The sequence below is a fragment of the Cetorhinus maximus genome, chromosome 1 (assembly GCF_964194155.1).
Source record: "Cetorhinus maximus chromosome 1, sCetMax3.hap1.1, whole genome shotgun sequence".
Classification (NCBI taxonomy): Eukaryota; Metazoa; Chordata; class Chondrichthyes; order Lamniformes; family Cetorhinidae; genus Cetorhinus; species Cetorhinus maximus.
Genome location: NC_135879.1, coordinates 247,813,884 through 247,828,843, shown reverse-complemented (window position 1 = coordinate 247,828,843; position 14,960 = coordinate 247,813,884). Strand labels below are relative to the sequence as shown.

The window sequence follows — 14,960 nt, the reverse complement described above, 5'->3', positions numbered from 1 at the left end:
TACGACTTCTCTGGTGATTGCAATTTTCCTGAGTTCCTCCCTCCCTTCCATTTCCTGGTTTATAGGTACCTCGGGGATGTTACTTGTATCCGCTATAGTGAAAACTGCTGCAAAATACCTGTTCAATTCAAAGAACAAAGAAAAGTACAGCACAGGAACAGGCCCTTCAGCCCTCCAAGTCTGTGCTGATCATATTGCCCGTCAACTAAAACATTTTGCACTTCCGGGGTCCGTATCCCTCTATTCCCATCCTATTCATGTATTTGTCAAGCTGCCTCTTAAACACCACTGTCCTACCTGCTTCCACCACCTCCTCTGGCAGTGAATTCCAGACACTCACTACCCTCTGTGTAAAAAACTTGCCCCGCACATCTCCTCTATAGTTTTCTCCTCTCACCTTAAATCTATGTCCCCTAGTAATTGACTCTTCCATCCTGGGAAAAAGCTTCTGACTATCTACTCTGTCCATGCCACTCATAATTTTGTAACTTCTATCAAGTTGCCCCTCAATCTCCGTCGCTCTAGTGAGAACAATCCGAGTTTATCCAACCTCTCCTCATAGCTAATAACCTCCAGCTCAGGCAGCATCCTGGTAAACCTCCTATGCACCCTCTCCAATGCCTCCATATCCTTCTGGTAATGTGGTGACCAGAATTGCACGCAATATTCCAAGTGTGGCCTAACCAAAGTTCTCTACAGCTGCAGCATGACTTCCCAGCTTTTATACTCAATACCCCTGCCAATGAAGGCAAGCATGCCATATGCCTTCCTGACTACCTTATCCACCTGCGTTGCCACTTTCAGTGACCTGTGGACCTGTACACCCAGATCCCTCTGCCCGTCGATGCACTTAAGGGTTCTGCCATTTACTGTGTAATTCCTGCCTGTATTAGACCTTCCAAAATGCATTATCTCGCATTTGTCCGGATTAAACTCTATCTGCCATTTCTCTGCCCTAGTCTCCAACCGATTTATATCCCGTTGTATCCTTTGACAATTCTTTTCACTATTTGCAACTCCTCCAACCTTAGTGTCATCTGCAAACTTACTAATTAGCCCAGTTACATTTTCCTCCAAATCATTTATGTATACTACAAACAGCAAAGGTCCCAGCACTGATCCCTGCGGAACTCCATTAGTCACAGCTCTCCATTCAGAAAAGCACCATCCACTGCTACCCTCTGTCTTCTATGACCAAGCCAATTCTGTATCCATCTTGCCAGCTCACCTCTGATCCCGTGCGACTTTACCTTCTGTACCAGTCTGCCATGAGGGACCTTGTCAAAGGCCTTACTGAAATCCACATAGATAACATCCACTGCCCTTCCATTGTCAATCATCTTTGTCACTTCCTCGAAAAACTCGATGAAGTTAGTGAGACACGACCTCCCCTTCACAAAACCATGCTGCCTCCCACTAATATGCCCATTTGCTTCCAAATGATAGTAAATCCTGTCACGAAGAATCTTCTCCAATAATTTCCCTACCACTGACGTAAGGCTCACCGGCCTGTAATTTCCTGGATTATCCCTGCTACCCTTCTTAAACAATGGAACAACATTGGCTATTCTCCAGTCCTCTGGGACCTCACCCGCAGCCAGTGAGGATACAAAGATTTCTGTCAAGGCCCCAGCAATCTCCTCCCCTGCCTCCCTCAGTACTCTGGGGTAGATCCCATCTGGCCCTGGGGACTTATCCACCTTAATATTCTTCAAGACGTCTAACACCTCCTCTTTTTTGATCTCAACATGATCCAGGCTATCTACACACTCTTCCCTAGACAAATCGACCGCTAAGTCCTTCTCTTTGGTGAATACTGATGAGAAGTATTCATTTAGTATCTCTCCCATTTCTTCTGGCTCCACACACAGATTCCCACCTCTGTCCCTGAGTGGGCCTACCCTTTCCCTGGCTACCCTCTTGCTTTTTACATATGTATAAAAGGCCTTGGGATTTTCCTTAATCCTGGTTGCCAGTGACTTTTCATGACCCCTTTTAGCCCTCCTGACTCCTTGCTTAAGTTTCTTCCTACTTTCTTTATATTCTCCACAGGCTTCATCTGTTCCCAGCCTTCTAGCCCTTACAAATGCTTCCCTTTTCTTTTTGACTAATCTCACAATATCCTTCATTATCCAAGGTTCCTGAAACCTGCCATACTTATCCCTCATCCTAGCAGGAACATGCCGGTCCTGAATTCTTATCAACTGACCTTTGAAAGCCCCCCACAGTCAGTTGTTGATTTGCCCTCAAACATCCGCCTCCAGTCTAGATTCCTCAGTTCCTGCCTAATATTGTTATAATTAGCCTTCCCTCAATTAAGCACCTTAACCCGAGGACTCCTGTTTTCCTTATCCACCAGTACCTTGAAACTTACTGAATTATGGTCACTTTTCTCGAAATGCTCCCCTACTGAAACTTCGACCACCTGGCTGGGTTCATTCCCTAATACCAGGTCCAGTATTGCCCCTTCCCTAGTTGGACTATCTACAGGAAGCCCTCCTGGATGCACCTTACAAATTCTGCACCATCCAAACCCCTAGCACTAAGTGATTCCCAGTCAATATTGGGAAAGTTAAAATCACCCACCACAACAACCCTATTGTTTTACATCTTTCCAAAATCTGCCTACATAACTGTTCCTCAATCTCCCGCCAGCAATTGGGAGGCCTATAGTAAACCCCCAACATTGTGACTGCACCCTTCCTATTCTGGAGCTCTACCCATATTGCCTCGCTGCATGAGTCCTCCGAGGTGTCCTCCTGTTGTACAGCTGTGATATTCTCCTTAACCAGCAGGGCAACTCCCCCACCTCTTCTACATCCCTCTCTATCCTGCCTGAAACATCTAAATCCTGGAACGTTTATCTGCCAGTTCTGTCCATTCTTCAACCAAGTCTCTGTAATAGCAATAACATCATAGTCCCAAGTACTAATCCAAGCTCTAAGCTCATCTGCCTTGCCTGTTATACTTCTCGCATTGAAACTAATGCATTTCAGACCCCCAGTCCCACTGTGTTCAGTAATTTCTCCCTGCCTGCTCTTCCTCTTAGTCCTACTGGCCATATTCACTGGTTCCCAGTCACTTATTTCACCTGCTGACCTATTGCTCTGGTTCCCTCCCCCCTGCCACACTAGTTTAAACCCTCCCGAGTGACACTAGCAAACCTCGCAGCCAGGATATTGGTGCCCATCCAGTTTAGATGCAACCTGTCCTTCTTATACAGGTCCCACGTGCCCCGGAAGAGATCCCAATGATCCAGATATCGGAAACCCTCTCTCCTACACCATCTGTTCAGCCACGTGTTTAGCTGCATTATCTTCCTATTTCTAGCCTCACTGGCATGTGACACTGGGAGTAATCCTGAGATTACAACCCCTGAGGTCCTGTTTTTTAACTTTCTGCCTAACTCCTTGAACTCCCGCTGCAGGACCTCGTCACTCTTCCTGCCTATGTCGTTAGTACCAATGTGTACCACGACCTCTGGCTGTTCTCCCTCCCCCTTCAGAATGTCCCCTACCCGATCAGAGACATCCTGGACCCTGGCACCATGGAGGCAACATACCATCCTGGTGTCTCTTCCATGATCACAGAAGTGCCTATCTGAGCCCCTGACCATAGAGTTCCCTATGACAATTGCTCTTCTGTGCTTTGACCACCCCCTGCTGAACAACAGAGCCAGCCGTGGTGCCACTGCTCTGGCTACTGCTGTTGTTTTCCCCTGATAGGCCACCCCCCCCCCCAACAGTATCCAAAATGGTATATCTGTTAGAGAGGGGGACAGCCACAGGGGGTTTCTGCACTGGCTGCCTGCCCCTTCTAGCGGTCACCCATCTATCTGTCTGTACCTTGGGTGTGACCCCGTCTGTAAAACTCCTGTCAATGATGCTTTCCGCCACCTGAATGCTCCTAAGTGCATCCAACTGCTGCTCCAACCGATCCATGCGGGTCTGTGAGGAGCTGCAATTGGGTACACTTCCTGCAGATGTAGTTGTCCGGGATACTTGAAGCATCACAGATTTCCCACATCCCACAGGTGAAGCACTTCACCCCAGCAACTGCCATTTCTAGAACTATTTAATAAATTAATTTAATCTAATAACAGCTTATTGACTCCTTATTAACTATACGTTCCCTAGGGCTAGATTTCTACCGTAAATGCTAAATTCTAAGAACAGTAATCCCCTGATTCTGGTCTAGATACCCTCTTACTTAGTAATTAAGTGATTAATTCATTTGGTTTAATCAGTTTAACAATATTTTAGTTTCAAATTCAGTGTAAATTCTCTACCAGCCAATCAGGTCACAGATTTACCGTGATGCCACTTTTAATTTTTTTTAAAGACCCGAGGTCCACGAATCCCCGAGGTAAGGTTTTTATACTCACCGCTCTGGAACTAGGCCGCGAATCCCCGAGGTAAGGTTTTTATACTCACCTCTCTGGAACTAGGCCGCGAATCCTCGAGGTAAGGTTTTTATATTCACCTCTCTGGAACTCTGCCCTCTGACTCCACTCCCTGCAACTAGCATTTCATCTACCATTTCCTTATTTTCCATTATCAATTCTACAGACTCACTTTCTATCGGACCAATGTTCACTTTGTTAACTTGCTTCTTTTTCAAATATTTATAGAAACTCTTTTCATCCGTTTTTTTATATTTCTGGTTAGCTTTCTCTCATACTCTAATTTTTCCCTCCTTATTAATCTTTTAGTCATCCTTTGCTGTTCCTTATATTCTGCCCAACCTTTTGACTTTCCACCTGTCTTTGCACAGTTATGTGTTTCTTCTTTAAGTTTGATACTAACTTTATCCTTTCTAATTACCCACGGATGGTCTGTCCTTCCCTTCTCATAACCTCCCTCTTTGACTGTTGCTGTTTTCAATTCTCATGACTTTTCCCCTACTTTCTGCTGACTGATCTTGATCCCTTGTGAAACACTATGGTACATACTGTTATATCAGAGAGCAGTGCAGATATACTTTGTCATTTCAGTTGGAGACATGCTCCATGTTCAGATAAAGAAACCCAAACAGAACATTTGTCTGTCTGCTCTCTGACGTTGGAAATAGAGCAGGTGTCAGTCCCGCACCAGACTGATAGTAAGGCCTTCTGGAATAAATCTGTTTGCATTGAAAGCAATTTTTGTTTTTCTGTGTTGGCCTCTTAAGCCATCCCTGGCTGGAGTCACTGTGGAGCATCATCAGGGCTGAGATCTTCATGGATAGCACCTACAGTGAGGTGGGCACAACGCAGGTAAAGAGTGCACAGGTAGAAAGGGAATGTGTGACTGCCAGGCAGAGTGAGTGCCCTAGGCAGGTAGTGCAGGAGTCTCCATAGTCGCAATTATATCGTACTCGTTTACATATATTTGTGCTGTTAATTAATTAACCTTGTTGCAAATGTTTTCTGTATTCAGATACAGTGCCTGAAATGAAAGAAAAGTAAAAAGACTTCTCAGGGCTGAGATATTTGTGGATAATGCATACAGTGAGGTGGTCACAATGCAGGTAAAGTGTGCACAGGTAGAAAGGGAATGTGTGACCACCCGACAGTGTAAAGGCACTAGGCAGGTAGTGCAGGAGACCATCTCCCTGTCGAACAGGTTTTCTGTTTTGGAAGCTGCTGGGGGAGATGATTTCTCATGGGAATGCAGTGAGAGCCAAGTCCGTGGCACCACGAGTGGCTCAGCTGCACAGAGGGGGAAGAAAAACGAGTGGGAGAGCAATAGTGATAGGGGAATCTATCATAAGGGGGACAGAGCAGATAGATTTTTCTGTGGCACCAGGATGGCATGTTGCCTCCCTGGTGCCAGGGTCAAGGATGTCGCTGAGCGACTGTAGGACATTCTGAAAGGGGAGGGGGAGCAGCCAGAGGTTGTGGTCCATATTGGTACCAATGCAATAAGTAAAAAAGAGGGATGAGGAGGTCCTGAAAGCAGAATATAGGGAGCTAGGAAATAAATTAAAAAGTGGGACTTCAAAGGTAATAATCTCAGAACTACTCCCAGTGCCATGTGCTAGTAAGATCAGGAACAGGAGAATAGACAGGACAGACATGTGGCTGGAGAGATGGTGAAGGAGGGAGGGATTTAGATTCCTGAGGCATTGGGACTGATTCTGGGGAAGATGGGGCCTGTACAATCCAGACGGGTTGCACCCCAGCAGGACTGGGACCAATATTGTCACAGGGGTATTCGCTAGTACTGTGGGGGAGGGTTTAAACTGGAGTGGCAGGGGCTGGGAACCCAAGTTGGGAGACACAAGAGAGGGAAACAAAGATAGAAATGAAAGAAAAGTAGAAAGTCAAAGTGGAAGGCAGAGGAAACAGGGGCGAGCAGCAAATAGGGCCATAGTGCAAAAAAATGTGCAAAATGTCTAAAGGCACTGTATCTGAATGCACAAAGCATTTGCAACACGGTAGATGAATTAACAGCACAAATAGATGTAAATGGGTACGATATGATTGCAGCTACGGAGACATGGTTGCAGGGTGACCAAGGCTGGGAACTGACTATCCAAGGGTACTCGATATTTAGGTAGGACAGGAAAAAAGGAAAAGGAAGTGGTGTGGCATTGTTATTTAAGGATGAAATCAGTGGAATAGTGAGACAGGATATCTGCTCAGAAGATCTAGATGTAGAATCAGTCTGGGTGGAGCTAAGAAGCAACAAGCGGTGGGAAACATTAGTGGGAGCTGTCCATTGGCCTCCAAACAGCAGTGATAAGGTAGGGATGGCATTAAACAGGAATCAGAGATGCATGTAAGAAGAGTGCTACAGTAATCATGGGTGACGTTAATCTACATATAGACTGGGAAAACCAAATTAGCAATAATACTATGGCAGATGAATTCCTGGAGAGTGCACAAGTTGTATTTTTAGACCAGTATGTCGTGGAACCGGTTAGGAAATATGCTAGCCTAGATTTGGTTTTGTGTAATCAGAAGGATTAATTAATAATCTTGTTGTGCGGGGTACTTTAGTGAACAGTGACCATAACATGATAGAATTCTTCCTTAGGTTGGAAAGTGAAGTAGTCCAATCTGAAACTAGGGTACTAAATCTAAACAAAGGAAACTACAAAGGTATGAGGCGTTAGTTGGCTAAGATAGATTGGGGAACGTCATTAAAGGGTATGACAGTTGATAGGCAATGGCTAATATTTAAGGGGATAAATAGAGTGTGAGAGTTCCCACAAAGCACAGGATGTGCACACTCAAGGTTTGAGCAGCCCTGAAATTCCTTTATTTATTAGTTACTCTTGCTATGGCTAAAATAAAATACTTACTGATACTAAAACATATTACCACTATTAATACATCTTACTAGAACTGATAAATCCTACTCATACTTAACATACTTTACTAGATATAATAAACCTTACTTAAAAAATAAAAGATAATATAATACTCACCAATAACTCACTTGTACCTTATTATTGATAGGGAATATACTTATCACTTTTAATCTTCCAGTTGTTCGGTTTAATCGCTAAGCAGGAAAAGTGACCAGCCAATTATGACTTTCCTGTGATGTCGCACTTCGATTTCTTTTTCTGAACTCCAGCAGTGGTGGCACTGCCACAACCACCGGCATCACCAGCACCTTCCTTCCGTCATAAGGTCAGAAGTGAGGATGTTCGCTGATGATTGCACAATGTTCAGCACCATTCGCGACTCCTCAGATACTGAAGCAGTCCATGTCCAAATGCAGCAAGACCTGGATAATATCCTAGCTTGGGCTGACATGTGACAAGTAACATTCACACCACACAAATGCCAGGCAACAAGAGAGAATCTAACCATCACCCCTTGATGGCATTACCATCACTGAATCCCCCACTATCAACATTCTGAGGGTTACCATTGACCAGAAACTGAACTGGACTAGCCATATAAATACTGTGGCTACAAGAGCAGGTCAGAGGAATCGTACGGTGAGTAACTCACCTCCTGACTCCCCAGAGCTTGTCCAACATCTACAAAGCACAAGTCAGGAGTGTGATGGATACTCCCCACTTGCCTGGATCAGGAAGCTTGACACCGTCCAGGACAAAGCAGCCGCTTGGTTGGCACCACATCCACAAAGATTCACTCCTTCCACCACCGACGCACAGTAGCAGCAGAGTGTACCATCTACAAGATGCACTGCAGGAATTCACCAAGGCTCCTTCGACAGTACCTTCCAAACCCATGACCACTACCATCCAGAAGGACAAGGGCAGCAGGTAGATGGGAACACCAGCACCTGGAGGTTCCCCTCCAAGTCACTCACCATCCTGACTTGCAAATATATCGTCGTTCCTTCACTGTCGCTGGGTCAAAATCCTGGAACTCCCTCCCTAACAGCACTGTGGGTGTACCTACACCACATGGACTGCAGTGGTTGAAGAAGGCAGCTCATCACCACCTTCTCAAGGACAACTAGGGATGGGCAATAAATGCTGGACCAGCCAGCAACACCCAGATCCCATGAAGGAATAAAAAAAAGGCACCATCACTGGCACCAGCAGCACCTAAACTTGGGTCTCCCTGGAAATCCCGCCCCGGGGTCTCCCCGGAAGTCCCGCCCCGGGGTCTCCCCGGAAGTCCCGTCCCGGGGTCCCCCCGGAAGTCCCGCCCCGGGGTCCCCCCGGAAGTCCCGCCCCGTGGTCTCCCCGGAAGTCCCGCCCCGGGGTCCCCCCGGAAGTCCCGCCCCGGGGTCCCCCCGGAAGTCCCGCCCCGGGGTCCCCCCGGAAGTCCCGCCCCGGGGTCTCCCCGGAAGTCCCGCCCCGGGGTCTCCCCGGAAGTCCCGCCCCGGGGTCCCCCCGGAAGTCCCGCCCTGGGGTCTCCCTGGAAGTCCCACCCCGAGTTTTTCAAAATCCATTTATGGGATGTGGGTGTCGCTGGCTAGCCCAACATTTATTGCCCATCCCTAATTGCCCTTGAGAAGGTGGTGGTGAGCTGCCTTCTTGAACTGCTGTAGTCCATGTGGTGTAGGTACATTATCAGGGCCGTTAGGGAGGGAGTTCCAGGCCCAGCAACAGTGAAGGAACAGCAATATGTTTCCAAGTTAGGATGTTGAGTGGCTTGGAGGGGAACTTCCAGGTTGTGGTGTTCCCATCTATCTGTTGGCCCTTGTTTCCTCTGCCTTCCTCTTTGCTTTCTACTTTTCTGTCTTTCTTCCTATCTTTATTTCCTGCTCTTGTGTCTCCTGCTCAGGTTCCCATCTCCCTGCCAGTCTAGATTAAACCCTCCCCCACAGTACTAGAAAATACCCCTTTGAGGATATTGATCCCAGTCCTGCTGGGGTGCAACCCGTCCAGCTTGTACAGGTCCCATCTTCCCCAGAATTGGTCCCAATGCCTCAGGAATCTAAATCCCTCCCTCCCACACTATCTCTCCAGCCATGCATTCACCCAGTATATTCTCCTGTTCCGCAGCTCACTTGCATGTGGCACTGGGAATAATTCTGAGATTACTTTCTTTGAGGTCCTGCATTTTAATTTAATTCCCCGTTCCTTATATTCTGCTTTCAGGACCTCATCCCTCTTTTTACCTATGTCCTTGGTACCGATATGGACCACAACCTCTGGCTGTTCACCCTCCCACTTCAGAATGTCCTGCAGCTGCTCAGTGGCATCCTTGACCCTGGTACCAGGGAGGCAACACACCATCCTGGAGTCACGTCTATCTATAACAAAAATAAAAATAACTGGAAAAACTCAGCAGGTCTGGCAGCATCTGCGGAGAGGAACAGTTAACATTTCGAGTCCGTATGACTCTTCAACAGAACTAAGGAAAAATAGAAAAGAGGTGAAATATAAGCTGTTTCAGGGGGGGCGGGGAGGTGTGTGTGTGGGGAGGGGTGTGTGTGGGGGTGGAGGTGTGTGGGACAGGTAAAGCTGGATAGAGGGTCAGTGATAGGTGGAGATAACCAAAAGATGTCACAGACAAAAGTACAAAGAGGTGTTGAAGGTGGTGATATTATCTAAGGAATGTGCTAATTAAGGGTAGAAAGCAGGACAAGCAAGGTACAGATAGACCTAGTGGGGGTGGGGTGGGGGGAAGGGATCGAAATAGGCTAAAAGATAGAGATAAAACAATAGATGGAAATACATTTAAAAATAATGGAAATAGGTTGGAAAAGAAAAATCTACATAAATTATTGGAAGAAATGAGGTGCTGTTCCTCCAGTTTGTGTTGAGCTTCACTGGAACTCATCTTCCAACTAGGCACTTAACAGCCTTCCGGACTGAATATTGAGTTCAATAATTTTAGATCATGAACTCTCTCCTCCATCCCCACCCTCTTTCCGATCCCCCCCTTTTTTTCCAATAATTTATGTAGATTTTTCTTTCCCAACCTATTTCCATTATTTTTAAATGTATTTCCATCCATTGTTTTATCTCTACCTTTTAGCCTTTTTCGATCCCTTCCCCCCACCCCACCCCCACTAGGTCTATCTGTACCAAACCCTAACCCTAACCCTAACCCAAACCCTAACCCTAACCCAAACCCAAACCCTAACCCAAACCCAAACCCTAACCCAAACCCAAACACTAACCCAAACCCAAACCCAAACCCTAACCCTAACCCAAACCCTTCCCCCCACCCCCACCCCCACTAGGTCTATCTGTACTTTGCTCGTCCTGCTTTCTACCCTTAATTAGCACATTCCTTAGATAATATCACCACCTTCAACACCTTTTTGTCCTTTTGTCTGTGACATCTTTTAATTATCTCCACCTATCACTGACCCTCTATCCAGCGCTACCTGTCCTCCCCCCCACCCCACCTTAAACCAGCTTATATTTCACCTCTTTTCTATTTTTCCTTAGTTCTGTTGAAGGGTCATTCAGACTCGAAACGTTAACTGTTCCTCTCCGCAGATGCTGCCAGACCTGCTGAGTTTTTCCAGCTATTTTTATTTTTGTATTGGATTTCCAGCATCTGCAGTTTTTTGCTTTTATCACGTCTGTCGATTCTCCCTATGATACAATCCCCTATCACTACTGTTCTCCCACTCTTTTTACTTCCCTCCTCCGCAGCTGAGCCACACGTGGTGCCTTGGACTTGGCTCTTGCTGCATTCCCCTGAGAAACCACCTTCCCCAGCAGCATCCAAAGCGGAAAATCTGTTAGACAGGGAGCTGGACCCAGGGGACTCCTGCCCTATCTGCCTACTCTGTCTGGTGGCCACCCATCCCCTTTCTGCCTGTGCACTCTTTACATGCAGTGTGACCACCTCACTGTACATGCTACCCACGAAGATCTCATCCTTCCAGATGCTTCACAGTGACTCCAGCAGCAGCTCCAGCTCCGAAACGTGGAGTTTGAGTAACTGCAGCTGGAGCCACTACCTGCACACGTGGCCCACATTGCACAGGAGGAGCATTCCACGTGGCAGAGCGGCCCTGCCAGGACCTACCCTTAAGTTTCTCCCTTTACGTTTACTTCCTCATGTTTAAGGAATATCAAATTTATACTAGGGCCCTTACTTCTTATACTTTAAACACTACTTTATCTAAACTAAAGACCAATTTTTACTTTAAAGACTGCACAGTAGAAATACTCACCTGGTCCGACTTACCAAGGCCATCGATCCGCTCACACTGACTCCCAGTCCCACTCTGGTCTCGGGCCTGGTTCCCCTCGCTCCTAATGGCCATCGTTCCACTCACACTGACTCCCAGTCCCTCTCTGGTCTCGGGCCTGGTTCCCCTCGCTCCTAATGGCCATCGTTCCGCTCACACTGACTCCCAGTCCCGCTCTGGTCTCGGGCCTGGTTCCCCTCGCTCTTTAAGGTCACCGCTCCTCTCATGCTATCAAATGCCAAAAGCAGAAGCAAGGAGTAATTCTTGCCCTTCCTCCCTCTAACTACCTTAATTGCCCAGCTCCCCGCACTCTATTCTAATTCGCACCCAAGTGCTTCGTAGCACTAAACTGACTGGCTTAATACGCTCCTAAGACAAAGGCCTGACCCTGTTACAGAGGAACCAGTTCCAGTTGCTGCTTTAATTAACTAAACCCAACTGCTCATCCAGTGGAGACCTTGGGCAGAATTTTGCCGTTGGTGAGCAGGGGGCGGGGCCCACTAGCCGATGTATAAAATGACGCGGGATGACACTGGGCGGAACCCCTGGCTTCATCCCGCCCCACTTACATTTTCAGGAAGGCGGGGGCACAGCAAAATCAGCTGCGGGCCCGCCGACCTGTCAATGGCCAATTGAGGCCAGTGACAGAATCATTAAAACAATTAAAGGACCTGCCCGTCCAACCTTAAGGTTGGCGGGTCAGCCAGGAGCCCCGGCGGGGAATAGAAAAAACATGAAACTTCATCCAGCGGCGGAGTGAGGTTTCATGTAAGGTTTAAAAAAGTTTAATAAAGTTATTATGTAAGTTATGAACATGTCCCATCTCATGTGATACTGTCACCTGCAGGGGACATGTTAGGGCATTTTTTTTTTCTATTTTTCATATTTTTCAAAGTGTCAGCGATCTCTCTGAGGCTGCACTTAGCCTCAGGGAGATGTGCGCTCTGTCGTGCGCATGTGTGAAAGAGCGCACTCTCGCTTTTGGGGAATCCACCCCCGCACGCACAGGAAGTGCATAGCACTAATTGGCCCGCCCACTTAAAATGGTGGCAGGTCCCACTTCTCCGGCGGGGATCGGTTCCCCGCCCGCTGGGGATTGGATCGGGCCCACTTGCCCGACAGGCAGAAAATTCTGCCCCTTGTTAAAACCCAGCTTAAGACTGGGAACTTTCGAATTTAAACTGTAGATTTCAGTGAAATACTAACTACAAAAAAAATCAGATTTTTACAAAAGAGATTATTTAAAAATTAAGACTCCTTACTCACCATCCATCAACATCCAGTCCTACACAGTGCTGTTTGGGAGGGACTGTTAGGATTTTGACCCAGTGACAGTGAAAGAACAGAGATAAGGCTCTCAGTCAGAATGATGTGCCAATTGGAGAGGAGTTTGTAGGTGCTCGTGTCCCCATGTGTCTGTTGACCTTATTCTTAGAACCATAGAACACTACAGCACAGAAAACAGGCCATTCGGCCCTTCTAGTCTGTGCTGAAATATTATTCCGCTAGTCCCATTGACCTGCACCTAGTCCACAACCCTCCAGACCTCTCCCATCCATGTATCTATCCAATTTATTCTTAAAACTTAAGAGTGAGCCTGCATTTACCACGTCAGATGGTAGCTCGTTCCACACTCTCACCACTCTCTGAGTGAAGAAGTTCCCCCTAATGTTCCCCCTAAACCTTTCCCCTTTCACCTTAAAGCCATGTCCTCTCGTGTTTATCTCTCCTAATCTAAGTGGAAAGAGCCTACTCGCATCTACTCTGTCTATACCCCTCATAATTTTGTAAACTTCTATCACATCTCCCCTCATTCTTCTACGCTCCAAGGAATAAAGTCCTAAACAAAAACAGAATTACCTGGAAAAACTCAGCAGGTCTGGCAGCATCGGCGGAGAAGAAATCAGTTAACGTTTCGAGCCTTCATGGCCCTTCGGCAGAACTGAAGCATAGTTAGAAGAAGGGAGAAATATAAACTGGTTTAAGGTGGGTGGGGCGGGGGGGGGGGGGGGGTGGGGGGAGAGAGACATTGAGGGTGTGGTGATTGTGGAGATGAGCAGATAATTAAAAGATGTCACAGACAAAAGGGTCAAAGAGGTGTTGAAGGTGGTGATATTTGTCCAAGAAAAGTGCTAATTAAGAATGGAAGACAGGATATTCAAAGTACAGCTCTAGTGGGGGTGGGGTGGCAAGACTAACAAGGTTTTAGTTTTAGATTTAAAAATAATGGAAGTAGGTGGGGAAAGAAGAATCTATATAAATTATTGAAAAAAAAGCGGGGGGGAGGGTGGTGAGAAACGGGGTGGGGATGGGGGGAGGGGGAGTTTAAGATCTGAAGTTGTTGAATTCAATATTCAGCCCGGAAGGCTGTAAAGTGCCTAGTCGGAAGATGAGGTGCTGTTCCATCAGTTTGCGTTGGGCTTCACTGGAACAATGCAGCAAGCCAAGGACAGACATGTGGGCAAGAGAACAGGGTGGAGTGTTAAAATGGCAAGCGACAGGGAGGTTTGGGTCTTTCTTGCGGACAGACCGCAGGTGTTCCGCAAAACGGTCGCCCAGTTTGCGTTTGGTCTCTTCAATGTAGAGGAGACCGCATTGGGAGCAACGAATGCAGTAGACTAAGTTAGGGGAAATGCAAGTGAAATGCTGCTTCACTTGAAAGGAGTGTTTGGGCCCTTGGATGGTGAGGAGAGAGGAAGTGAAGGGGCAGGTGTTGCATCTTCTGCGTGGGCATGGGGAGGTGCCATAAGTGGGGGTTGAGGAGTAGGGGGTGATGGAGGAGTGGACCAGGGTGTCCCGGAGGGAACGATCCCTACGGAATGCCGTCAGGGGGGGTGAAGGGAAGATGTGTTTGGTGGTGGCATCATGCTGGAGTTGGCGGAAATGGCGGAGGATGATCCTTTGAATGCGGAGGCTGGTGGGGTGATAAGTGAGGTCAAGGGGGACCCTATCATGTTTCTGGGAAGGAGGAGAAGGCGTGAGGGAGGATGCGCGGGATATGGGCCGGACACGGTTGAGGGCCCTGTCAACGACCGTGGATGGAAAACCTCAGTTAAGGAAGAAGGAGGACATGTCAGAGGAGCTGTTTTTGAAGGTAGCGTCATCAGAACAGATGCGACGGAGGCGAAGGAACTGCGAGAATGGGATGGAGTCTTTACAAGAAGTGGGGTGTGAGGAGCTGTAGTCGAGGTAGGTGTGGGAGTCGGTAGGCTTGTAATGGATATTGGTGGACAGTCTATCATCAGAAATTGAGACAGAGAGGTCAAGGAAGGGAAGAGAAGTGTCAGAGATGGACCATGTGAAGATGATGGAAGGGTGGAGATTGGAAGCAAAATTAATAAATTTTTCCAGGTCCCGACGAGAGCATGAAGCAGCACCGAAGTAATC

At 47.3% G+C, this 14,960-nt stretch overlaps 1 protein-coding gene across 1 annotated transcript in view; it reads right to left on the bottom strand.

Annotated features, from left to right (window-relative positions):
• LOC144680096 (disintegrin and metalloproteinase domain-containing protein 12-like) overlaps positions 1-11,648 on the bottom strand; it is a 268,407-nt gene extending 256,759 nt beyond the window's left edge. Inside the window, exons 1-2 of the mRNA XM_078541258.1 lie at positions 11,556-11,648; positions 8,494-8,830 (exon numbers count right to left, since the gene is read on the bottom strand). Of these exons, the coding sequence (XP_078397384.1) occupies positions 8,494-8,830; positions 11,556-11,648 (430 nt within the window). The remainder of the gene's footprint in view (positions 1-8,493; positions 8,831-11,555) is intronic.
• Positions 11,649-14,960: the final 3,312 nt, after the last annotated feature.